We start from the raw sequence: 27,431 nt of genomic DNA on the forward strand, positions 1-27,431 counted from the left end.
TTGAACAACTCAGAGAAGCTATGAGCTTTGCCGTGCGGGGCTACCCAAGATGGACAGGTCATAGTGGAGAGTTTTGACTAAACGTGATCCACCTGGAGCAGGAACCGGCAAGCCACTCCAGTATCCCTGCCAAGAAAACTCCATGGACAAAGACAACAGATATATAAAAGTTTAATAGGTAGGGGTGCATATATAGTGTTGCAGCATGGTTCAGTCGGCCAGCAGATGGAGCAGCGTAAATGTGCATTCCTGCAGCAGCTGAGTCACTATTGTATTGAGTTGTGCCTCTGCCTCATGCAAGGTGATTCAGACAGTGCATTTGTCCTATGAGAGATCTGTCTTTTGTGCCAGCTGGTATGTCAGTCAAAGAGATACTGGAACCCACTGGTTTCTGGAAATCTCCTGGCTGCTTCCAAGAAATGTTCTTTCCCCATAAACTGGTGCATAGACTTTTTTTAGACAGAACAGATTTGAGTCTGGGATCTTCTGATTATCTTTCTCTGAGCTCAGCGATTTCCTGATAAGACAATGTCAAAGAATATGTTGTTGTTCTTTAGTCGTTTAGTCGTGTCCGACTCTTTGTGACCCCCCTGACCAGAGCACGCCAGGCACTCCTGTCTTCCATGGCCTCCCGCAGTTTGGTCAAACTCACGCTGGTAGCTTCGAGAACACTATCCAACCATCTCGCCCTCTGTCGTCTCCTTTTCCTTGTGCCCTCCATCTTCCCCAACATCAGGGTCTTTTCCAGGGAGTCTTCTCTTCTCATGAGGTGGCCAAAGTCTTGGAGCCTCAGCATCAGGATCTGTCCTTCCAGTGAGCACACAGGGCTGATTTCTTTCAGAATGGATCAGTTTGATCTTCTTGCAGTCTATGGGACTCTGAAGAGTCTCCTCCAGCACCAGAATTCAAAAGCATCAATTCTTCGGTGATCAGCCTTCTTTATGGTCCAGCTCTCACATCCATACATCACTACTGGGAAAACCATAGCTTTTACCATACAGACCTTTGTTGGCAAGGTGATGTCTCTAAGCCTCAATTTTAAAGGAGCTTGGCTCATTCATATGAAACAAGGTGCTATGAAATCAACAAGGACATTTTGCAACCTTCCTTCCTTACCTGTCCTGATGGTGCAAAGGGCAAAAAGAAAAGCAATCCCAGCGGAAGAATCAAAATAAGTTGCAAGTCCAGCCTTACAAGCTCTTTAAAGCCACTTCAGATGTTGCTGAACTCTCAGTTCCCATCATTCCCAGCCAGGATGGCCAATGGTCAGGGAGAGTGGGAGTTGAAACCCAGCCACTTGTGGAGGGCACCAGGTTGGCTATCCCTGAACACACTAGGTACACTGTAGTGAGGTATAGGCTTGCTTTGTTTTTGTTTTCTTTATGTATTTTGTGTTTTTATGCTGTGAACCGCCCTGAGATCTTCGGGTGAAGAAGGGTATACAAATTTAGTAAATAATAATAATAAATTCCAGATGCAGATTCGGCACATAGCAACCATGGCTTTTATACGATTATTATTATTTTATTATTTATTGAATTTATATACCAGAGGTTTCAGGGCACTTCGCAGAACAAAATCAAAATATTAAACCAAAAAAAATATAATCAAAATAAAAAATATATATATAATCAAAATAAAAACAACCCAATAACCCCATGATAGATAGATAGATGATTGATTGATTGATTGATAGATATAGGCATGTGTATTAAAATGAAGGGAAAGAAGAATCATGCGTCTATTTAGTAAGTAAAAGTGGGAAAATATTCAGTAGTGCTGATGAGGCTTGCTTTTTGGGTAATGACGGATACAAGCCTCCTTCTTAGTAACAGGGAAACTCTTGAGCCTTGCAAAGAAAAACTGATTTAAAAGCCACCCAGACATGAGGCCCCGCCTTCCTCTGTCGGTCTCCAGGCTCCCCCGTCCTTAACCAATCGGAGCAGCCGTCGGGAGGAGGACGCCGCTGATTGGCGGCGGCGGCCGTCTCCTCCGCGGTCTCGGCCACTTGGATTGGAAGGACGAAATTGCGGCGGAACCCTGTGCGGACGGGCCGGGTGAGCGAGGGGGACCCGTTTTGTCGTTGCACGCGAGAGGCTTGGGGGGCGTGTGTCGGCGGTGGACCCATAGAGACTCGTGCTTCTCCCGCTGCGTCGCCGTGGTTACCGCCTGGAGGGGTTCTAGGAGCGGCTGGGGAGCATGAACGCGGCTCTGGGCAGAGTACGTACGCTTTTTTGGGTGGGCAGAGGGATGAGGAGAGAGACGGGGCGTTTTGACCTTCTTACTGCACTCCCAGGAGTCTTTGCTTCTTCCTCGATTCTCATTAGCCTCCCTGGTCAAAGCAATAGCTCAGGGCCCAGTGGTTCTCAACCTGTGGGTCCCCAGATATTGTTCGACTACAAATCCCATCATTCCTGGCCAGCATAACCAGTGGTCAAGGATGATGGGAGTTGTAGTCCAATAGCATCTGAGGACCCACAGGTTGAGAACCACTGGCTCAGGCATAGGTAAACTCAGCCCTTCAGATGTTTTTGGACTACAACTCCCATCATTCCTAGCCAGCATGACCAGTGGTCAGGGATGATGGGAGTTGTAGTGCAACAGGGACCCACAGGTTGAGAACCAGGTATAGGCAAACCCAGCCCTTCAGATGTTTTGGGACTACAACTCCTATCATCCCTGACCACGGGTCCTCTTAGCTAGGGATGGTGGGAGTTGTAGTCCCAAAACATCTGAAGGGCTGAGTTTGCCTATGCCTGCAATAGCTCTCTGCCATTCCCAGAATCCTTTTCGGTCGGTGCCAGTGATTCTAAGCTGTGCCCATATGTTCTCTATGGGGCACCTTGTTAGGTATAGGATTGCATTGCGAATTTCCCTTTAATTTGCCATGGATCCTCTCTTGAGTGGAATGAGCTGACTTGCAGGGTTTAGGGAGGTTAAAAAAGGTAAAGGACCTTTACCTTTAAAGGACCCCTGACTGTTAGGTCCAGTCATGAACGATTCTGGGGTTGCGGCGCTCATCTCACTTTACTGGCCGAGGGATTCGATGTTTGTCCACAGACAGTTTTTCCAGGTCATGTGGCCAGCGTGACTAAGCCGCTTTTGGCGAACCAGAGCAGTGCACGGAAACGCTGTTTACCTTCCCACCAGAGAGGTACTTATTTATCTACTTGCACTTTCATGTGCTGTCAAACTGCTAGGTTGGCAGGAGCTGGGACCGAACAACAGAAGCTCACCCTGTTGCAAGGATTTGAACTGCTGACCTTCTGATCGGCAAGTCCTAGGCTCTGTGGTTTAGGCCACAGCGCCACAGAGTTGAGGTCTATGGGGTGTTAGGGGAACGGTGGTACCTCTGGTGGGTGCTCCTTTGGGTTTGTTTGACCACCTTTGTTAAAATTTATTTATTTGGTTTTTCAAATTAAAATTTTAACAGAGATATATCACGCATAAATCATAGAAACAAGATTCCAAGGAATCTCCTGGACTTCCTTCCTCCCTTTTGTGGGTCCCTATTATTTATTCTTTCCTCCCCCATCTTTTATGATCATCCAAAACCTTTACCTCTTCTGTTATGTGTGGAATTCAACCTTAAACTAAAAGTGCTATTCCAACCCTACTAATGATTTTAACTGTTTACAGTGGTCTTTAAGTTGTAAATTTCCCCCATTCCTTGTTAAAATGTTAGTCCTCCCGATTTCTGGTCATTTTAGACATTTCAGCATAGTCCACTAACTTCATCTGCCATTCTTCTTTGGTGGGAACTTTTATCTTCTTTCCATCTCTGGGCCAGTAACAACCATGCAGCCATGGTCATATACATAAATGGTCTATTCTGCTCCTTTGGGATTTCGGTTTTTCCACCTTTGGTCCCCATCCTGTACTCAGTACTCACCTGTGGCTTCTAGAAGCTGTCACCAGGCGACAGTGGCCACACCCCGGGAAACGGCTCCCACTAGCCGGCTAAACCAGGTGAGGGTAACTGATGGGTCTCACACCATCAGTGAGTTAGACACTTTACCTGCATGAGAAGATGGACCTCGGCTGATTAGAGAGTTGGGTATGTTGGGAGAGAGTTGGGTATGTTTAGCCTGGAAAAGAGGAGACCCGAGTGGAGATACGTTGTTGTTGTTGTTGTTTAGTCGTGTCTGACTCTTCGTGACCCCTGGACCAGAGCATGCCAGTCACTCCTGTCTTCCACTGCCTCCCGCAGTTTGGTCAAACTCATGCTGGTAGCTTCGAGAACACTGTCCAACCATCTCGTCCTCTGTCATCCCCTTCTCCTTGCACCCTCCATCTTTCCCAACATCAGGGTCTTTTCCAGGGAGTCTTCTCTTCTCATGAGGTGGCCAAAGGATTGGAGCCTCAGCTTCAGGATCTGTCCTTCCAGTGAGCACTCAGGGCTGATTTCTTTCAGAATGGATCGGTTTGATCTTCTTGCAGTCCATGGGACTCTCAAGAGTCTCCTCCATCACCATAATTCAAAAGCATCCATTCTTCGGTGATCAGCCTTCTTTAGGGTCCAGCTCTCACTTCCATACATCACTACTGGGAAAACCATAGCATTAACTATACAGGCCTTTGTTGGCAAGGTGATGTTTCTGCTTTTTAAGATGCTGTCTAGTTTTGTCACCTTCAAATATCTAAAGCAAAGCTTTCCAAACCTTTCATGCTGACGACACTCTTTTTTAGACAGGCATCATTTTGCAGCACAGCAATTCAATTTTACTAGCAAACCGGAGGTTAAACTAACCCCTTCCAGCCCTGGGAGGAGTGCGGGGAGCATCTGTGTGACACGCCTACACATTGCAGCCGACACATGAATGTGTCGTGACAGTTTGGAAAGCTCTTGTCTAAAGGACTGGCACATGGAAGATGGAGAAAGCTTGTTTTCTCCTGCTCTGGAGGGTAGGACTTGAACCCATGGCTTGCAAGAAAGGAGATCCTGACTAAACACCAGGAAGAATTTTCTGATGGTCAGAGCTGCTCAACAGTGGAACGGACGTCTTCAGGAGGTGGTGGGCTCTTTTTCCATGGAGGTTTTTAAGCAGAGGTTGGATGGCCATCAGGGATGCTTTAGCTGAGATTCTTTCATTACAGGGGGTTGGACTAGATGACCCTCGGGGTCCCAACTCTACAATTCTATGACTACAAAACCCTACAAACGGTTTGGAGGTGATCCCAAATTTTGGAGTTTGTAGTTAATGAAGCTTCCTTCCTCCAGTATTTGCCTGATGCTGGTTGCCTTTTTTGTCTCAGGTTTCTCCTCCCAACAGAAAGCTAGGTCTTTAAATGTTTTGTCTCCAAGGGACGGCCTTTTTTTAGGGTTGCCGTATTTCAAAAAGTAGCTTTGTTGAGCTTTCGCGGGGAAACCTACCCCAAACATAGTGATTTTAAGCTTTTTGAGCTGTTTCCGCTGATTTTTCCATCGCGTTGCCATACATTCCCTGACATTTGGCCAATTCGGCAAAATCCCCCAACACCATTTTTACACCCTAAAACCAGGACATGTCAGGGGTTTTCCTGACGTATGGCAGGCCTAGCCTTTTTGATCTTTGTAGGTCATTTCAGAGTCCTCGCTAAGGTATTCAAAGCTGTTTTAATCCATCCAGGAATCTTGGAAGTTCAAGCCTCATGGGACCCTTCTTTTGATTGCTTGTTTCAACCCCAGGTAGCTTCCTCCACCTTCTCCCTTCTCCCGCTGTTTCCTTGCCACCTTTCCATTGTTGTTATTTTCCTCTGGTTAGCAGAAACCTCAAGGGGACGTGAAGTCATGTGTTTTCCCTCTTCTATTTTTGGAACTGTCTTGGGAGCCTTATAAGAAACCCAAGTTGCTTACGCAACACAGGACTCAAAGGTGACCTACAAAGGTTTGCCTATCTCCACAACCAACCTGTCCTCATTCACTGATGCAAATAGATAACAAAGGGCAACTTGCTACCTAGGAAAATTGAGGCAAACTAGCTACCCAAGGATTTGCGCACTCTGAGAATGTTGGTTTAGGGCTTGTCTACAGTTCCTCTTGTCCTGCTGCTTTCTCCCAGGGAAAACTGCTCTTTAGCGCTCAGTCGGAGCAAAAAGGCAATTCAGGTTTTTCATGGATTGCTGTTTGTTCCAGTTTAGAGCTAAAGAGCAGGTTTTCACTGGGAAAGGACTGGGGCAAGGGTGAAATCACTTGGACTCATGTCTAAAAAGCAAAACTGCTCAGACCGTGCTTCCTAGACATGGGACAAGCAGAAGTGTGGTAGGTCCAAAAAGAGCTGTTCCACCCTTACTCTGCCATGCCCACTTACCCCATAAAACACCGTGTGTGGATGGGTAAAGCCTTGGCTGCAAAGGAACAATTGAAAGCGGTAAAGCATGCTCTTGAATGTTGCTTTGCCAGCACGGCTTGCCTTTGGCTCCTTTAAAATTCAGCACCGATTGCAAGCCTGATAGAATTGGTTCCTTTTGGGAGCTCCAGATCAGAGACAATTGGTGCAGAGGAACACTTTTCTTTTGCAAACTAGCCTTTGTAGTACACTCTGTTGCCTTGATCCAAGCTCTTGGGTCATGGTATACCACTCCTTCTCTCTCCTTGGAACAACTAAGAGTGACTCCTCCGTTTTCTCTTTCTTTCTCTCTCTCTCTCTTATCACCTCCATTTCGTAAATCTCGCCTTTCATTTGCCCTCGCATGGCCCAAACTCGTGCCACCTTCCTCATATTTTGGACCGCAACTCCCATTATCTCCAGTCAGGTTGGCCAATGGCCAGGATTGATGGAGGGCGTCAGGTTGGCCAAAGCTTCCTGGATGCATCTATGCTTCCATTTCAGCCTTCCCATTCCTTAATTTCATTCTTTATACAGTGGTGCCCCGCAAGACGAATGCCTCGCAAGACGGAAAACTCGCTAGACGAAAGAGTTTTCCGTTTTGGAGGTGCTTCGCAAAACGAATTTCCTATGGGCTTGCTTCGCAAGACAAAAATGTCTTGCGAGTTCCTGAGGGGTTTTTTCCTCCCCCCCTTTTCCTAAGCCGCTAAGCCACTTATCCGCTAAGCCGATAAGCCCTAAAAGCCGCTAATAGCGCTAATCCGCTAATCCGTCAATGGGCTTGCTTCGCAAGACGAAAAAACCGCTAGACGAAGAGACTCACAGAACGGATTCTTTTCGTCTTGCGAGGCACCACTGTACAGCAAAAGTAGATTTCCAGCCTCCCATCTATCGCTGTCCGTATCATCAAAACAAGTTAAGTGTAAACTGTTGTGTAAAACTCTTCTGTACTATTCTGAAAATATGTCACCAGGGTTATGTATGTAGACATGTTTGTTGGCATGTAATGTATGATTAGGGACAGGTGCAGACTTGGGAACTTCCTCCCAGATCTTCTCTTTCCTTTTTAAAGATTGAAAGCCCGTGGGCAGATTTTGAAATAGATTGACTTAAGTGCATGTGTATCATCTTGAGCTGAAGACGAGACTGTGGCTTCAAAAATAAATCCAGCCTAGCGTGTTTCCCATCCCCCTGAAGATTATGCTGTGGAAATACACAAGTACAAGTGGCAGAGTATGCAAAAATAGAAATTGCACTCATCTGTCTTCCTGTTGTTCTTTTGTGAACACCAGCCTTGAGGGCTTCTAATCACAGGTTGAGAAGTTTGCTGGTGGCTTGCAAATGTGGAGCTTTGAAGTAGGAGGTGAACACTGGAATAGATTGCCAGAGAGCCATCGATGCCCTGAAAAACTCTCTGCAGTCTTTCTTGACATTTTAAGGGTATTTTTATTTCCTCCCCCCCCCCTTTCTCCATCCCACTAGGCCTTCTACCTGGGAAAGGAACCCCTTTTAAAACAGACGCCTGCGCTTATCAGGTAAGGTGAATAACGTTGAAGCAAACATGACATCCTATCCTGAAGAAATTTATTCTTGTCGGTAGGGTGGTAGCAGCAAAATATGCAAGGTCAGGGATTGTGGCCTGGTCTTAAGGCATGTCTACACTTGAGGAGCATCCTTATGTTCTCATATTCCATAGTCAGATGTACAACCAGGGAAAAGGGACCCACCCAGACCCTCTCTCTGTTTACTCAGAATTAAGTAAACGGCTAAGGGAGGAACGGCTAAGGGAGCTGGGCATGTTTAGCCTGGAGAAGAGGAGGTTAAGGGGTGATATGATAGCCATGTTCAAATATATAAAAGGATGTCACATAGAGGAGGGAGAAAGGTTGTTTTCTGCTGCTCCAGAGAAGCGGACACGGAGCAATGGATCCAAACTACAAGAAAGAAGATTCCACCTAAACATTAAGAAGAACTTCCTGACAGTAAGAGCTGTTCGACAGTGGAATTTGCTGCCAAGGAGTGTGGTGGAGTCTCCTTCTTTGAGCAGAGGCTTGACAACCATATGTCAGGAGTGCTCTGATGGTGTTTCCTGCTTGGCAGGGGGTTGGACTCCATGGCCCTTGTGGTCTCTTCCAACTCTATGATTCTATGATTCTAAGTCCATTTTGATGTTTTATAGATTGATTGAGTGCATTTATATTCCACCTTTCTTCCAAGAAATCCAGTGTGGCCTACAATTTTAAAATACAGTATTGTTCCATGTATTAGACGCCTCTGTGTATAAGACGCCCCCCTATTTTGGGGGGGGACTCCAAATGAAGAAAACGGGCCCAGAGATGTTGACCTTTTTTGGGAAGGGTTGCACAGAGTCCTTGAGCTTTTTTGGGGAGAGGGAATGCCAAAAATCACTCACCATACTAACATGTGCTGCCTATTACACGCATCAAAAAAGCCATAGACAGTCTGCCCAATCGCAACCAGCGGCTGGCAAGCGCGCACACAATTGACACAGCGGAAGCCAATCAACAGCAGTCCTTGCTGCATTCAACAATCACCATTGCAACTGCCGCAGCAGCCGCCGCCAGTCCAAAGCAGCCCTTGCCGCAGCCACCATTCACCCGCCCAATCACCACTGACAACCTCCTGCTCACGGCTGCAACCAGTCGCCCCTCTGCACTATCCGTGTGTCGGGCGAGCCCTGAATTTGAACACTCTTTTCAGTAAAAAAAAGCTAGTCTTATATAAAGAAGAGTACAGTACTTTGATTAATGGGACTTACCGTATTTTTCGCTCCATAGGGCGCACCGGATCATAGGGCGCACCTAGGTTTTTTTTTGGGGGGGGGGAATAAAGGGGAAAAAATTATTCACCCCGCCCCAAAGAGCAAAGAAGCCAAGACAGCAAGTGGGATCCATCCTGCTCGCTGTCTTGGCTTCATTTTTAGCCGCAGGGCTGGGGTGGGGGAAGCCTGAGCTTGCCCTGACCCCAGAACAGGTCCGGGAGCGGCGGCAAGGTTGCGCGCAGCCTTGCTGCCGCTCCCGGAGCTTGCGGGGCTGGGGATGCGCTCCGAAGGCTTGCGGATAGCTGCCTGAAGCCCGGGGAGCTCAGCGGCAGCTTCCTGCAGCCAATCGGAAGCCGCGCTTTGGTTTCCGAACGTTTTGTAGCCGAATGGACTTCGAAACAGATTCTGTTCTACTTCCGAGGTACAGCTGTATGTACACTTGGCTTTGGAGGCCAGCGACTTCCTACTGAGAATCTTTTTGCTTGTGTCATCCGCCACCTGTGCTGACTCCCAAATCCCCCATGCTGATCAATGGGGAACATGGGAAGCTGTTCTATACAGAGTCAGGCCAGTGGTCCATGCAGCTCAGCATTTTCTAGAGTGATTGAAAGCGGCTTTCCAGGGTTTTCGGCAGGGGACATTCCAAGACGCTGGAGAACCTTTTGTGTCTAAAGCAGATGCTCTATCCCAGGCATAGGCAACCTTTGGCCCTCCAGATGTTTTGGACTACCATTCCCATCATCCCTGACCACTGGTCCTGTTAGCTAGGGATCATGGGAGTTGTAGGCCATAACATCTGGAGGGCCGGAGTTTGCCTATGCCTGCACTATCCTATCTGCAGGCAACACCTTGTGGGCCCTTCCCTAACATTTCTGTCATTATAGATATGCTTAAGTGTGCTCAAGACATCAATTCCATAAATCATATTTTGTTACATTGTGCGAAGTATGAGCAGGCCAGGGCTGAACTGATACTACCCTTGCTGGTGCTTTTCCCGGGAAAATCAGAGGCTCACTATGTCAGGTTCCTACTGGAAGACCGGACAAAAGCTAGAACATTAGCACTGGCAAAGTTTTTATCGGTGGTTGCAAGAAGAAATAAGCCCTATATTCTAAACAAAATGCTTGATTAACCTGGAGGTAGGCTGTATGAACTGTGTATTGATTTGTAATGATTTGTTGGGTCTCTGGACTGTAATAAAGATTGATTGATTGATTGATTGATTGATTGATTGATTGATATGCTTAAGAAGGTGCTAAATGTCAGCCTTAAGAAAGTTTTGAAAAACGAAACACACGTGGGTGAAGGAAAACAAAACACACGAGGGTATAAGGGGAGGTGGTTGGAGGGTTAGGAAATTTGCAGAAATAATATATTCATGCTATGTACAGTGTTGAAGGTGTATGGCGATTAACATGTAATGTGAATGAATTGAAAATAATAAAAAAATTATTAAACATAAAATAAAATGGACACAGTAACAAAAGAAAGAAATTTTCAAAACATTTTGCAGACGGAGACAACAAGAGCCTGTAGTGACGAACATTCTTCTTCTTTTTCTTTAGTCTTGCCTTAAAAACGTCCAGAAGGAATCCTGTATGTCCCGTAGGTAAGAAATGATTTCCAGGAACTTCTGCGCCAGTAGCCTGAGTACTGTGCTCTGCTTTGTTGAGTGGAAGTTACAATTTCCCCCTGTTGCGTACAAAGGCAGCCTGAGAATGGACAGAGCAGGCTTTCCCCTGATAGCGTTCACATCATTATTAATGACGAGAAATGACAATACATTGCTAGACTAGCCTTTGACCATCCCAGATGTTTTAGACTACAACTCCCATCAGCCCCAGCCAGTGTTGGTTGAGACTGATGGGAACTGCAGTCCAAACACCTAGGAGATGGTTGGAAGGCTAGTCTAGCACATGTAAGCATAATGATGGTTTGAATGTTTTGCTAGATGTTATACCAACCAATCTTCACAAGTTCTTGCCTGCAGGTTTGCAACCTAAACATTTCTCACATGAACAGTGATTCAAGAGTAGGGGTGTACTGTATACCTCTTTCTATATAAAGCCGCTGGAAGAGATCATCAGGGGGTTTGGTCAGTTCTGTATCCAGGGCAGCTGTCTACCAACTCCATCTGGTACGCAGGCTGAGACCCTACCTGCTCTGTCTCGCCAGAGTGGTGCATGCTCTAGTTATCTCCCGCTTGGACTACTGCAATGCGCTCTACATGGGGCTACCTTTGAAGGTGACTCGGAAACTACAACTAATCCAGAATGCGGCAGCTAGACTGGTGACTGGGGGCGGCCACCGAGACCACATAACACCGGTCTTGAAAGACCTACATTGGCTCCCAGTACGTTTCCAAGCACAATTCAAAGTGTTGGTGCTGACCTTTAAAGCCCTAAACGGCCTCGGCCCAGTATACCTGAAGGAGCGTCTCCGCCTCCATCGTTCTGCCCGGACACTGAGGTCCAGCGCGGAGGGCCTTCTGGCGGTTCCCTCCTTGCGAGAAGCAAAGCTACAGGAACCAGGCAGAGGGCCTTCTCGGTAGTGGCACCCACCCTGTGGAACGCCCTCCCATCAGATGTCAAAGCGATAAAAAACTATCTGACATTCAGAAGACATCTTAAGGCAGCCCTGTTCAGGGAAGTTTTAATGTGTGATATTTTAGTGTATTTTTGGTTTCTATGGAAGCCGCCTAGAGTGGCTGGGGAAACCCAGCCAGATGGGCGGGGTACAAATAATAAATTATTATTATTATTATTATTATTATTATTATTATTATTATTATTATTATCTTCTAACAGCAGTCTGTAGTCATCCTCACTTGATCTCCTTGTTTCGTGATAACTGAAGCTGAAGCATATTAGCTGCTTGATCCTGTGCATGTTTCGTTGTGCATTAATCACAGGGTGGATAAAAATCAATGATTTCTTTTAAAAAAAATTTAAAAATCGGATTTTTTAAATTTAAATCAGATTTTTAAAATAAAATGCTTTTGGAGGAAAAATCTTTCTAAAGATAGTTTTCTGTTTAAGTTACATTATAGTCCAAAGGCTATTCATCAGGAAATAAGGATTTGTTTTAAGTTTTTCATGTGTGCAGTCTTTTTTTCTTTTAATTGTTTAACCACATCGGTTAACAAACATGGATGCATATGCTATCATGTTATTATTTTAGTTAAATAAATGGTTTCAATTGTTATTAAGGAAACGGTTATTTTTCTCCTTCCAATAAAGCACAGCGGAAAAGTTGTCCAAATATAAACAGTTAACTTATTAAACCTCACAATAATTCCGTAATTATCTGTCTATGTATTTCTAAAGAGTATAACCAAATCAGTAGTTTTTGATATAACTGCAAGAACTACTCTGAAAATTTATTGTTCCAAAAATGAAACCTTCATCTGGTTGTAAATATGCAAGAATGAGTCTTTCTGTAAAAAAATGATTTACCGTAAATCAAGTCTTACTGACTAGTAATTTAAATCAAGTCTTACTGACTAGTGATTTAAATCAAGTCTTACTGACTAGTGATTTAAATCGTGATTTAAATCGATTTGATTTAAATCAAATCCACCCTGGTCTTGAGCTTGGGGTTTTGAATAAACATGCATTGGATAGGATTGCAAGGGCTTGTTAAAGCAAATAGCCTTCAAATACCCATCCACTCTCCCTCTCTTTCTATGTCCTTGGGACCTCTCCCCAGTGTCCAGTGTTTTTGCTTCTTTTCTTTTTTTTAAAATCAATTTTTATTCACTTTCTTTTCTGTCATTACAAACATCTCCTATCAATAACATACATATTACACCTCTTCACCCCTTCCCTCCCGGGCTTCCCTCAGCTTCCATTTCTGGTTTATTACCCCCTTATTATATACTGCTGTTTCTTACAATCCACTATATCATTTCTTCATTATTTTAAATGTTCTCTATTACTAAAGATGTGAGTATTTAAATCCTGCCATCAAGTCAATGTCCTTTCTTTGTTTCTGCAAATATATTATAAAAGGTTCCCACTCTTTTTCAGAGTCGCTGTTGTCCTTTTCTCGTAGTCTATCCATCAATTTTGCCAGTTCTGCATAATTCATCAATTTCTCTTGCCATGGTTCTTTTGTTGGAATTTCTCTAGTCTTCCAGTTTTGCACTATCAAAATTCTTGCCGCTGTAGTAGCATACGTAAATAACGTCCTCTTCTCTTTCAGCATATCTTGACCTAAAATACCTAGCAGGAAGGCTTCTGGTTGTTTAATAAGTGTTGTTTTCAACATTTTCTTCAATTCATTGTATATCGTTTCCCAATATATTGGGCAGTGTCTTTGCTTCTTGATGCAGCTGCTGTGAGCGCCTGGGCGATGCTGCGCAGCTTCTGCCGTTCCGTTGTGACACCTGTGGCTCATTTGTGGTTTCATTTGAGCGGTTGGAGAGACGAATGACACAGAAGGCAGCAGCTCCTGCTTCCGCCTGACACTGTCTTTCAGGAAAACATGTTTATAATAATAATATTAATACTTTATTATTTGTACCCCGCCCATCTGGCTGGGCTTCCCCAGCCACTCTGGGCGGCTTCCCCAAAAAATATTAAAATACTCTAATACATCAAACATTAAAAGCTTCCCTGAAGCTTCAGATGTCTTCTAAAAGTCTGGTAGTTGTTGTTCTCTTTGACATCTGGTGGGAGGGCATTCCACAGGGCGGGTGCCACTACCGAGAAGGCCCTCTGCCTGGTTCCCTGTAACTTGGCTTCTCGTAGTGAGGGAACCGCCAGAAGGCCCTCGGAGCTGGACCTCAGTGTCCGGGTAGAACGATCGGGGTAGAGATGCTCCTTCAGGTATACTGGACCGAGGCCATTTAGGGCTTTAAAGGTCAGCACCAATACTTTGAATTGTTTGCCGTGGTGAACCCAGTTTGCTGGGTTCCTTGGAGCACAGTTCAAAAAGCGCTTGGCTAGTGGGTTTAAGGTTTCTGAAGGGACCTAACTCTGTCTGTTTTGTTTCCCAAAGGTAGCACGCTGCTGGACTGCCCCAGGCAGTACAGGTCCCAGCCTACTCATCGCATTGGCCGGTTCAAATACCTGCTCCCCAAAGAGGTAAGCACCTCTGATCTTGGACTCTGCTGACTGGGCAGAAAGAAAGAAAAAATCAGAGATTGATGGGAAAACCTTCAGTGTAAACTATTTGATGTGGATTGGTGGAGTTGAGGAGCACCTGTTGTATTTCCTTTCTTTCCCTCCCAAAATATTTTTATTGAGTTTGATGTCAAGAATTAATAAAAAGAAGGAAAAACAAAAGATGTAGACCACAAAACATCACCTGCCTGGAAGGACAAAAGTGCAGCACAGCTCCGGAGGAATAATAACTTACTGACCAATGTGGGGATTTCTTTTACAAATGGCAAAGATAATGTAAAAATAACAGTATCCTCCACCACCACCACTATTTAGTTTGTTTGCTGCTTTTCCATAGATAAAACCATGCTCTAGGCGGCTAACAACATGAAAAGATTTCCACAATTTCAAAGCTAACAAAAGCAGTCCTAAACAAGAAATGCAAGACATTAAAAAGTACACAACCACCATTGAACAATTCCCATGTAAATCTAGAAATAAAGATTAAAAAATATATATATCAATAGCAGCAGCAACCAAAATCTGCACAATAACCCAACCCAAGCATCTGTTCAGCAGCTTCAGCTTTTGCAGCTGGAGTCAGTCCGGACTCTGCCCTCCCAGGCCAGGTTGGAAAAGGCCAGGAAGGAGCAGGTCTTTGAGGACTTGCAGCCAAGTGAGCTTGTTGTATTTCACAAGAATGGACGTAGTACGCTTTGTACACTCCTTGGAGGGAAGGAATTTATTCATCTGAAACTAGTAATACATTATTCTTGTCCATTTCACTGTTTTCCCACTGCGCCAAGTAGTTCATTGAGTTCATTAAAACTATAGGAGAGGGGAGCGCTGTTGTCCCCCTTTCAGCTTTCCCACAAGCATCTGGTCGGCCCCTGCAAGATGCTAGACTAGATGGACATTGGCTGGATCCAGCAGACACTTCTTATGTTTTTTCCATGTAGCAAACTGCATGCAGTGGTACCTCAGGTTACATACGCTTCGGGTTACAGACTCCACTAACCCAGAAATAGTACCTTGGGTTAAGAACTTTGCTTCAGGATGAGAACAGAAATTGTGCTCTGGTGGCGTGGCAGCAGCAGGAGGCCCCATTAGCTAAAGTGGTGCTTCAGGTTAAGAACGGGCCTCCGGAACGAATTAAGTACTTAACCTGAGGTACCACTGTACACAAAATACAGTAGACGCTTGGGTTGCGAACGTGATCCATGCGGGATACGCATTCGCAACCCGCAGCGTTCACAACCCGCAGCGGCACGTCTGCGCATGCGCGGGTTGCGATTCAGTGCTTCTGTGCATATGCAAAAAGCAATTTAGCGCTTCTGCGCATGCATGACCGCCAAAACCCAGAAGTAACCCATTCCAGTACGTCCAGGTTTTGGCTCGTCCGTAACCCGACAAAACGCAGACTGAAGTGTCTATAACCCGACGTATGACTGTACAGTGGTACCACCGGTTGTGAACGGGATCCGTTCCGGAGTCCCGTTCGCAACATGAGCAGAACGCAACCCGCGTCTGTGGGTCGCAATTCACCGCGTCTGCGCATCCGTGTGATGTCATTTTGCGCGCATGCACGAGCAGCGAATCCGGGAAGTAACCCTTTCCTTTACTTCCGGGTCGCCGCGGGACGCAACCTGAAAAAACGTATCATGAATCAAACGCAACACGAGGTATGACTGTATATGGGCAGAGCAATCCTAAGCCCCAGGCGACCGCGTTAGGATTAATCTCACTGAAAAGTGGAATAGGGATACAATTAAGGAACAATACAACAATTGCCACAGTCCCAAGCCTTGCTGCTCACTCTGTCCAAGATGGCAGGTGAGGGTAATTTTTTCCTCTTTTTCCTTTGCTGCACCAGTTCCAGATTGGCAGTTCTGCCTGACTCCAGACACCCTCCAGTAGCAGAAAAGGGCATTAGGATCACACTCGAAGTAGCACAAATTGAGTTGTGTGCTGTTGCCACCCTTGGAACTTTTCGGAGAACGAGAAATCTGAAAGGGGAGGCCTTTGCAATTTGGAAAGATAATGAACCAATCACTCATCTGGGCAGAATGTCTTGAAGGCAGAAGTTGAAATAGGAGCAGTTTGTCCTAGCTTGTCAAGAGCCGGGAAAGATTTTAATTGTTCCAAGACAATTTCGGCTCTTCCCCACCCCCTCTGGCCCCAGTACTGGGAATCAGCTGAACATAAGAAGAGCCCGCTGGATCAGGCCGATGTTTCATTTAGTCCAGCATCCAATTTTCACAGTGGCCAACCGGGTGCCTGTAGGAAACCAGCAAGCAGGATTCGAACACAAGAGCGACACTCTCCCCTCCTGTGGTTTTCAGCAACTGGTGTTCAGAAGTGTTGCTGTCCCTGACTGTGGAGGCAAAGCATAGCCCTTCCTGGCCTAGGACCCTCGTACCTACGGGACTGCCTCTCCCGTTCTGCCCCACGGAGGACCTTACGGTCCATAAATAGCAGCACCCTAGAGGTCCCTAAGGAAGTCAGATTAGCCTCAACCAGAGCCAGGGCCTTTTCAACACTGGCCCCAGCCTGGTGGAACGCTCTGCCTCATGAGACCAGGGCCCTGCAGGATCTGATTTCTTTCCGCAGGGCCTGTAAGACAGAGCTGTTCTGCCTGGCCTTTAGCTTGGAATCAACTTGATCCCCTTCCCCTCTTTCCTTTCTCCTTCTGTGACGGAACTCCTATTTGGGGACTTCCCTGGCTTTTTTCTGGCCCACGTAGGACCAGTCTGGATAGTTGGCCTTGGTGAAGATTTGACGTTTTCATCCCCCCAAAAGTTTTTGATTTGACTTTCTACTGAAACGAGGCTGCATTTCAATGTTGTGTTTTAATCTTGTTTTTAAGTTGTATTTTAATCAATTGTTTTTATACCTGGTGTTAGCTGCCCTGAGCCCAGTCTTGGCTGGGGAGGGCGGTGTATAAATAAAAATAATAATAATTATTATGGCTAGTAAGCATCAGTAGCCCTCTCCTCCATGAATTTGTCTAATCCTTTTTTAAAGCCTTCCAAGTCTGCCTCCTCTAGAGGGAGTTCCATAATTTCACTATGCACTGTGTGAAGAAATCTGTCCTTTTTATCTGTCCTGAACCTTCTGGCCTTCAGCTTCGCTGGAGGACGTTCCAGCGTTAGGAGAGAGAAAAGCTCCACTCGATCCACTTTCTCCATGCCATGCTTCAGGTAGATGCTTTTACACTTGCAGGTGCTCCCAGCTGCGTTTGAGAGAATTCTGCTTCTTTCTTCTCAGGTTCCCAAGAAAAGGAGGTTACAAATGAAGGAGATTGACCCTGGGACAGAACACGAGTATGGAGTCTTGAACATCGTCATGACCGGCTACGACATGACCTTGGTTGAGCACTATGCTCAGTACATCCACAAGCTCTGCAACCAACACTCCATCAAAGTGGAGGAAAGGTATAGATATCTGATGGATCCCTGGCTGTGTTCTCCAGTGAGAGATCTACGTTTTGCCTCGTGTGGTTGAATGTTGTGGGCTGGCAAGTCTGAGGACCTCCAGATAGTGGGACTCCCACTGCCCATCAGCCCCAGCCAGCTTGGGGCCCAGTGGTCAGGAAGGATGGGTGTTGTAGTCCAACAACATCTTGGAGCTTGTTGTTCTTGTTTAGTCGTTTAGTTGTGTATGACTCTTTGTGACTCCATTGACCAGAACATGCCAGGCACTCCAGTGTGAGAGCCAGTGTGGTGTAGTGGTTAAGAGCGGTAGTGTTGTAATCTGGGGAACCGGGTTCGCGTCTCCGCTCCTCCACATGCAGCTGCTGGGTGACCTTGGGCCAGTCACACTTCTTTGAAGTCTCTCAGCCCCACTCACCTCACAGAGTGTTTGTTGTGGGGGAGGAAGGGAAAGGAGAATGTTAGCCGCTTTGAGACTCCTTAAAGGGAGTGAAAGGCGGGATATCAAATCCAAACTCTTCTTCTCTTCTTCTTCTTCCTGTCTTCCACTGCCTCCCGCAGTTTGGTCAGACTCATGTTTGTAGCTTCGAGAACACTGTCCCACCATCTCGTCCTCTGTCCTCCCCTTCTCCTTGTGCCCTCCATCTTTCCCAACATCAGGGTCTTTTCCAGGGAGTCTTCTCTTCTCATGAGGTGGCCAAAGGATTGGAGCCTCAGCTTCAGGATCTGTCCTTCCAGTGAGCACTCAGGGCTGATTTCCTTCAGAATGGAGAGGTTTGATCTTCTTGCAGTCCATGGGACTCTCAAGAGTCTCCTCCAGCACCAGAATTCAAAAGCATCCATTCTTCGGCGATCAGCCAGCTCTCACTTCCATACATCACTACTGGGAAAACCATAGCATTAACTATACAGACCTTTGTCGGCAAGGTGATGGAGCAGGGGTTGGCAAACTGCAGGTGAAACCTGAAAAATTAGAATATTGTGGAAACGTTTATTTCAGTAATTCAACTTAAAAGGTGCAACTAATATATGAGATAGGTTCATGACATGCAAAGCGAGTTATGTCAAGCCTTTATTTGTTATCATTGTGATGCTGCTTGTGCACCCTTTTCTTCCACACTTTCCCCTTCCGCATAATTTTCCATTAATGTGCTTCGAAACAGCACTTTGGGAACATGCAACTTCTTCTGCAATTACCTTTTGAGGCTTTCCCTCTTTCTGGTACCCTAAGAGTAAAAGCAGTTTGCCCAGGCTTCCAGCTGCTGAGGGGTTAATTCGCAAGGTGTGTCACACATAAGAGGGAAAGGCTAAGAAAACAGTTTGTAATGAAGGAGGTACAAGACTATCGGATCAAAGGTCATGATGACGCCTTGATGATCATTCAATACGTGTGAAGAGGAAACTGCAAAAGGGGGAAAGCCAAATTGCTGAGTTAAGAGTTTGGAAGTGTGAAGAATCTTAATTATTCTCAGAGGATTTGTCACTGGAGGAAACCCCAGAATGCCGCAGGGCATCCCCACCTAAATGCATTTAATATGGCTGCTTAACCTGCTGCGATTTGTCCTGATGACATGACTGCATTCTTCGGTTCTTGTGCAACTCAAAAAATCATCGCTGGATTGCATCTATAGCATGTAGTCACACACTCCCCGCCACCTCCAAAACTGGATTCAAATCTTTTTAAGTTGTATTCATTCAACTAGTTTTTATTATTGCTTGTTAGCCGCCCTGAGCCCGGCCTTGGCTGGGGAGGGCGGGGTATAAATAAAAAATTATTATTATTATTATTATTATTATTATTATTATTATTGGCACTCAGAATCCACAAATGCACTGTGGTGTCTAGGTCAGGGGTCAGCAAGGTTTACTGGCCATGGGCTGGATCACTCCCACAGAGATCATCCATGGGCTGGACTGGCGCAGCGCGATGCCGGAAATCCCACCTGCGCATGTCTGCGGTGCTGGAAATCGCTTCTGTGCATGCCCAGATGCCGAAAACCGCGCCTGCGCAGAAGTGAATGAATGAATGAATGAATGATCTGTGCATGCCCAGATGCCGAAAACCGCGCCTGCGCAGAAGTGATTTTCGGTGTCTGGACGTGTGCAGGCGCGATTTCCGGTATCTGCGTGTGCGCAGACGTGATTTTCGGCAGTGCTCAGCGAGTCCCCACGCCGTGCTGGTTTAGCGCAGCATGCGGGGGAGTCGCCGAGCTAGCAGCTCAGTTTGGGGGTGGCTTGTGGGCCGGTAAAATGGTCTTCATGGGCCGCATCCGTCCCGTGGGCTGCACGTTGCCGACCCCTGGTCTAGGTCCATGAAACATTGTATGATCTTTGAGGAAGAAAGGGGATTGTCTTCCACTGTAGTATTCTGATATCTGTTGGGTGGTTGGTTTTTTAAAAAATCTCTTGTACTCTATTCTGGACATCTTAGAAAAGACTGGAGGGTTATGTTCAGCATGAACCTGCTTCTCTCTTTCTCTCTCTCTCTCTCTCTCTCTCTCTCTCTCTCTCTCTCTCTCTCTCTCTCTCTCTCTCCTGAGCTCATCCTGTTGTGTGGACGGACGTCTTTTTTTCCTACCCTGCCCAGGGTTCGGAGACAAAGGCTCCGTTCACCCTCTGCAGCTTGACCTTTTCCCTCTGCTTTGGCTCTTTGAAAATCCCAGGAGCTGATCAGATCAGGCAGAACAGCAAGCTGGCTTTGTTCCGCCGCAACGAGAAGCCTCCCAAAAGAAGATATCTTTAAAGGAATGTGTGGAATGGGCTTTTTAAAGGTGGTAGATAAAATCGGAAGGAAGCCTCGCTGGATTGTGAGATGGGACATAGGAAGCTGCCTGCTATATATATGAAGTTAGACCTTTGATCCATCTATCTTAGGGTTTTGTACATTGATTGGCAGCAGCTCTCCGGGGTGTCAGACGAGGCACTTTTCGTATTGGAGTGTTTCTTCCCCCCGCCCTGATTGTGTTTGATTTCTAAGTGTTTTACCCGGTCCTTTAAATTGCGTTTTTATTTTCGCAGAATGTGCATTGGAAGGCATTGGTGTAATAGGACAGTGTGACTGGAGAGGATAATGGATGGGCAGGGCCCAGAATCTGTAACCTCTTGAATGCTAGACATATTTGCAAACTTCTGTCTCTATAATAATGAAAGCTAGCAGCGTCTCATGAATCCAGCTTAGAGTGATACCTTGGGTTAAGTACAGTGGTACCCTGGGTTAAGTACTTAATTCATTCCGGAGGTCCGTTTTTAACTTGAAACTGTTCTTAACCTGAAGCACCACTTTAGCTAATGGGGCCTCCTGCTGCCGCCACATGATTTCTGTTCTCACCCTGAAGCAAAGTTCTTAACTCGAGGTACTATTTCTGGGTTAGCGGAGTCTGTAACCTGCAGCGTATGTAACCTGAAGTGTCTGTAACCCGAGGTACCACTGTATGTGCTTGGTATCACTTTTCTGCATGGGTCACACACGTTAACAGACCCCATTTTCCCCCAGTTCACAAACAGCAGAAGCTTGCTTGAGCCAATTGCAGCCTGTGCATTGAGCTAACTGCACATTGGTGTCTGTTCCTTTGAGACCTTTCCAGGTGAACAGTACATGCGCTGTTGTTACCTCGCCTCACACATCCCTGCTGGACAACTGTGCTCCTCAAAAGAGGACCTGCTGAGAGTACTGCCTGCCCCAGAGGTGCACTTAAGTGTGTAAAAGAAACCGGGCTTTTAGTGTTGCAGTTCCAGGCCTTTGGAATGAGATACCAGCCAATTGCCCAGCATAGTGATGTTTAGACGGGGGTCAGCAAACTTTTTCAGCAGAGGGCCGGTCCACTGTCCCTCAGACCATGTGGTGGGCCGGACTATATTTTGAAGGGGAAAAATGAATGAATTCCTATGCCCCACAAATAACCTGGAGATGCATTTTAAATAAAAGGACACATTCTACTCATGTAAAAACACGCTGATTCCTGGACCGTCCGCGGGCCGGATTGAGAAGGCAGTTGGGCCGGATCCAGCCCCCGGGCCTTACTTTGCCTACCCATGTGTTTAGACATCTACTGAATATGTTTTTCTTTAAGGAGGCTTTCCCTGTATTGTGACCCAGTCACTTACGACATATTAATTATACATCTGCAGGAATGGTTTTATTGGAAAGCTGGTAAAAATGGTACCACTTGCTTATAGAATTTGCATGGGTGGTTTTTTTTTTGTATTTCATCTTAGTTTTATCTTTTTCTGTATCACTTTGATTGCCCTACACTGTAAATCAGTCTATAAATTTGTAAAATAATAAATAAACCCCAGACATCATTTTTTAAGATGGCAGGAGATTCGCCATCTTAGAATTGGAACTTTCACTTCAAGTCAAGTTCCTAGGCATTAATGCTGGGGCAGATAGCATGTTCAGATTGTTTAAACCAGAGGGGAAGTTGTTCAGGGCATCTGGGTTTAGTTTAGTTTTCCTTCTCCGGGGCTACTAGAAAGAGAGACACTTTATAAAATATATGCAAATGTGCATTGTTTTTGCAAATTGCAAAAATCAAGCTTTCTCGGCATCAAATTTTAATGAACTTTCTCCTGGTTGAAGGCCACTCAGGGAACTTCAGAGCCAACAGGAATGTTGCTCTGTCTCATGAAATCACCCAAGCGAGCTCTCTGTGTCTCCTGCAGCACACTGGTTATCTTGAAAATAAACCTACGGGGCACGTACTTGCTTTTTCTTGCATTACACCCACCCCATGAGCCTTTGGGACGAGACCTGTAAACAAATACGCCTTGCTGGTTTTTGCAGAAATTATTTTCAATGCAGATTTTCCAATTCCGCTGGCACAGAGGTAGGAGTTTAGTGCCAACAGGCCTCATTAACGCAGGTGGCTGTGCTCCATTTAACGAAGGCAGCCAATCTTGTCTGCATCGCTAATTTGTCATGAAGGCTCCCTCTCAGGAGCCTCGCTCCCTGGGGCTGGAAGTTCGGTTCTTTCTGCTGAATAGTGCAAAAGTCTCCTTTCTCTCACTCACCCCTTTCGTGCCTGTGGAATGCTGATAACAGCTGCTGTTTCCACAGCTATGCGATGCCCACCAAGACCATGGAGGTGATGCTGATGCAGGAACAAGGCTCCAAGGCACACCTGGATGCTGTTCTTACAACCCACCAACGTGTTGTTCAGGTAGGAGGTCTCACCTGCCCAATTTCCTCTTCGTTTTTGTCTTTTTAATAGTATGGTGACAACATGTTGCCCGGCAGTCTTTCAGCTGAGTTTTCTGTGACTTCTTTGGAGTAAAAGGTAAAGGACCCCTGTACAGTTAAGTCCAGTCAAAGGCGACTATGGGGTTGCGGCGCTCATCTCGCTTTCAGGCTGAGGGAGCCGGCGTTTGTCCACAGACAGCTTTCCGGATCATGTGGCCAGCAGAACTAAATCGCTTCTGGCGCAACTGGACACCGTGATGGAAGCCAGAGCGCATGGAAACGCTGTTTACCTTCCCGCCGGAGTGGTACCTATTTATCTACTTGCACTGGTGTGCTTTCAAACTGCTAGGTTGGCAGCAGGTGGGATACAGTAGCGGGAGCTCACCCCGTCGTTGGGATTCGAACCGCCGACCTTCTGATCGGCAAGCCCAAGAGGCTCAGTGGTTTAGACCACAGCACCACCTGCCTCCCTCTTCTTTGGAGTACACTAAAAACAGCAGGGGCAGTGCTGGAGATGCAGTCATTTGAAAGCCCCACTGCTCTACTTTGATCATCTTGGTGGAACTCCTCTGCACACATTACAATAGTGGGTAAAGGTAAAGGGACCCCTGACCGTTAGGTCCAGCCGCGGACGACTCTGGGGTTTCGGCGCTCATCTCGCTTTATTGGATGAGGGAGCCGGCGTACTGCGTCCGGGTCATGTGGCCAGCATGACTAAGCCGCTTCTGGCGAACCAGAGCAGCGCACGGAAACGCCGTTTACCTTCCCGCCGGAGCGGTACCTATTTATCTACTTGCACGTTGATGTGCTTTTGAACTGCTAGGTTGGCAGGAGCAGGGACCGAGCAATGGGAGCTCCCCCCTCACAGGGATTCGAACCGCTGACCTTCTGATCAGCAGGCCCTAGGCTCTGTGGTTTAGACCACAGCGCCACAGTAGCATGTAAAGGTAAAGGGACCCCTGACCATTAGGTCCAGTCACGGACGACTCTGGGCTTGTGGCGCTCATCTCGCTTTACTGGCTGAGGGAGCTGGCGTTTGTCTGCAGACAGCTTCCAGGTAATGTGGCAAAGATGACTAAGCCGCTTCTGGCGAACCAGAGCAGCGCACGGAAACGCCGTTTACCTTCCCGCCGGAGTGGTGCCTATTTATCTACGTGCACTTTGACGTGCTTTCGAACTGCTAGGTTGGCAGGATCAGGGACCGAGCAATGGAAGCTCACCCCGTCGCGGGGAATCGAACCGCCGACCTTCAGATCGGCAAGTCCTAGGCTCTGTGGTTTAACCCACAGGTAGGGGAGGTCAATTCCCCACCTTTAGAATAGAGTGTTGGACAAGGGAGACCAGAACAGAGATACGCCGCTGTGGAGCTCAGTAGCTGGCATAGGTCAAGTCTTTTTCTCCATGTATAAAACGGGGGAAGACACATCTATCCCCTTCAGAGGAAGGATTGGATATGACAGTAATAAAGAAACGCCTCTTTTCAGGCCAGTGGCAGACCTACATAAGAATCCTGGTTTCACACTGTGCCTTTGCTTCCTGCTGGAAACCGGCTCTTTCCCCCCATAATCTTTTTTATTTGATTTTCCAAAATATAAACATACAACATAAAATAGTACAAAATCCAGATATTGAGATGACTCTGAATCTCCTGACTCCTCCCCATCCCTTCCATGGGTCCCTTTAATTCTATTTTCAACTGCATATCAGTATCTGTATCTGAAGAAGTGTGCATGCATGCGAAAGCTTATACCCAGAACAAGCTTAGTTGGTCTCTAAGGTGCTACTGGACGATGTTTTAATTTTTCCCGACTGCGTCAGACCAACATGGCTGCCTACCTGAATCTGCATATCAGTGCTTCTCCAATTTTTCTTCTTCCTAAGTTATCTATACATTCTGTTACATTAGAAGTGTATTTAAAAGCCTGCTAATGTTTTGACCTGTTTACAATGATTTTGTATGTACATTGTAAACATTTCCCATTCTTTTTTAAATTTCTGGTCTTCTTGATTCCCGAGTTTCCCAGTTGATTTTGCCACTTTGGCATAGTCCATCAACTTGATCTGCCATTATTCTCTGGTCGGAACTGTCTCTTCCTTCATCTCTGAGCTAGTTGCATCCGGGCAGCCGTTGTAGCATACATGAACAATTTCCTCTGGTCCTCTGGGATATCAGTGCCTATAATTCCTAATAAAAAGGCTTCTGGTTTTTTAACAAAAGTTATTTTGATATTTTTTTTCATTTCATTATATATCATTTCCCAGCATTTTTTAGTTACATTACTAGTCCACTACATATGATAAAAGGTAGGTTACTCTTCTTTAAATTACTAGCATATATTGGTACTTGTTCTGTACATTTTTGCTAGTTTTACAGAGGTCAAATACCACCGGTACATCATTTTCATTTAATTATCTTTCAATTAAAAAAATGTCGTAAATCTCAGTTCTATTTTCCGTAACTTCTCCTAGTCTGTCATTTGTATATTATGTCCCACATTTTTCACCCGTTGTATCATCACAGATTTGACCTGTTCCTCTATTGTTTCCCATTCCAGGAGCAAATTATACATTTTTAACCATAATTTCATATTACCTTCTAAAATCTCTCTTTGAAATCTTAATAACTGATAACTAAAACTAAAACCTTTCTTTTTATCAATTTTATTTAAAAAATCATTTAATTGATGATATTGTAAACAACCTGTTACTACTTCTCTCACCTCTTCAAAAACTTTTAATTTTACCTGCTTTAACAGCTCTCTATATGTTGGCCAATTAGTCCTCATATTCACTTTCTTCAAAGATATTGCTTCTAACGGGGAAAGCCACCATGGCATTTTTTGTTCTAATAAGTCTTTATACTTTTCCCATACTTTAAAAATTGATTTTCTTATTATATGATTCTGAAAGCCTTTGTGTTACTTTCATCTTATCATAATGATGTGTGCTGATAACATAATAAGCCTGTTTTTTTTGGGGGGGGGGTGTTGCTCTCTTCCCCTTCCCCTATAACGATCCATCCATTCCGCTTCTTGTTTCCTCTTCCCCTTCAGATCAGCGGCTTGAATGCTGCATTCGCTCCTATTCTCTTGGAAATTGTTCAGAATAATCGGCCGGAAGGAGTCCATCTGTTAGTGAAAGAGGTATGTGGATTCTTACTGAAGCATTCAGGTTTAGCATTGTGGCTCCTGGCTTTTAAACTATTGTTAAAAAGCAGGTTCTGAGAAGTGCTCCAGGACACACACACACCTCCCTCTCTCACGCAGATCGGGGGGGGGGGGGAGGCTCAGGAGTCATGGGCGGGTGGCCGTTGCCCAGGAGGGGCGCAAGGCATGTGGTTTCTCTGCCAGGCAAGGAGCAAAGCCCTTCTTTCGCACCCTGCGAAACATAAATGCACAGTTATTCAAAAACTGGGCAACGGCCACCTGCCTGCGACTCCTGAGCCTCCCCCAATCTGTCAAAACAAAGGGGGAAGGGGGCAGGAGATCAGGAAAGGCTCGGTAGTCATGGGCAGGCAGCACACCATTGTCCCATTCTTTAAAAACTGCGCATTTATGTTTCACAGGGTGCAAAAGGGCTTTGCACCTTTATACAATATGTGTGCTTGGGCCCAGGGTCTTTTGCCTCACCATCCCCACTACTGACTCCCTGTTGCTACTCAGCTTAAAAAAAAGTATCCCCAGATTCATTGGGGAAAAAACCGGTAACCATATGCTAATATCTATAACGTCCTGCTGTTGTTGTTTTTCCCTCCCCGTCCCTCCACAGCACACGGAAGAAGACTTCAAAGTTCGGCTGAAGGCACGTCCAGAACTGGAGGACCTGCTTTCTCAAGTGAGCTGAGTCCAGCACATTACAAATACCCGTTTCACATTGGGGTTTGTGGCTGATTGTTGACCTTCTCGCAACGTTCCACGACACGGTGGAAGTGGACCTCTGTGTTTGCTGCAAAAGCCAACGCTGTCACGACGAGTCTGTTTTTTCATAATAAATGGTTTAATCTTTATGGCGTGCTTCTGCAGTGACGCAGTTTCTGCTGCTGGAGTTAAGCAAAAGTTCATTGCATCACCTGTACCAATTTAGACTTCTGCTTACAGAATCTGGAAGCAAAATCCTCAGGTTTTCTGGGTAGAGTACTGGCAATTCAGCACTCTGTACAGGGCAGGCCCAACCAGTTTGTGTGTGTGTGTGTGTGTGTGTGTGTGTGTGTGTGTATTAAGGTGTTATCAAGACCTGAGCTGTAATGTGCCCCCTGAGCTGGGCTGCTGCTCTCACATCTGGTGGGGGACCTGCCCCATCCTGTCGTGAAGAAATATTCAGCTTCTGGCAGTGTTAGAAACTGGGATAGAAAAATAATTCCCCACATGGCTCCTGGGTTGTGGGTGCCAAAGCAAATTGTCCAGTAGTGTAGCCTCAAAGACAACATCTGGATTTTGAAATCAACACAAATAGAGCTCTCTAGCAGATTTCGTCCCCATTCTGTGAATTGGTCTTAAAAGCAGTTCCGTGTGCATATACAACACCAGTCTGACCTGCCCTAAACTATTTCCCCCCAAAATCTGGTTGAACGATAATCTAAACTCCTAAGCAATTATCAAATCCAGTGTGGGACAGGGGCAGGATTCA

General features: G+C 45.9%; 1 protein-coding gene across 1 annotated transcript; it reads left to right on the forward strand.

The window, feature by feature from the left end:
* The first annotated feature begins 2,063 nt into the window (after positions 1 to 2,063).
* MRPL48 (mitochondrial ribosomal protein L48) lies at positions 2,064 to 26,811 on the forward strand. Its single transcript, XM_081910170.1, has 8 exons — positions 2,064 to 2,220; positions 7,791 to 7,843; positions 10,656 to 10,699; positions 14,092 to 14,177; positions 17,463 to 17,629; positions 22,683 to 22,785; positions 25,859 to 25,948; positions 26,574 to 26,811. The coding sequence occupies exons 1-8, from the start codon at positions 2,200 to 2,202 to the stop codon at positions 26,646 to 26,648; spliced, it is 639 nt and encodes a 212-aa protein (XP_081766296.1). The 5' UTR covers positions 2,064 to 2,199; the 3' UTR covers positions 26,649 to 26,811.
* The last annotated feature ends 620 nt before the right edge of the window (positions 26,812 to 27,431 follow it).

This window comes from Podarcis melisellensis, assembly GCF_964234715.1.
Source record: "Podarcis melisellensis genome assembly, chromosome: 4".
Taxonomy (NCBI): Eukaryota; Metazoa; Chordata; class Lepidosauria; order Squamata; family Lacertidae; genus Podarcis; species Podarcis melisellensis.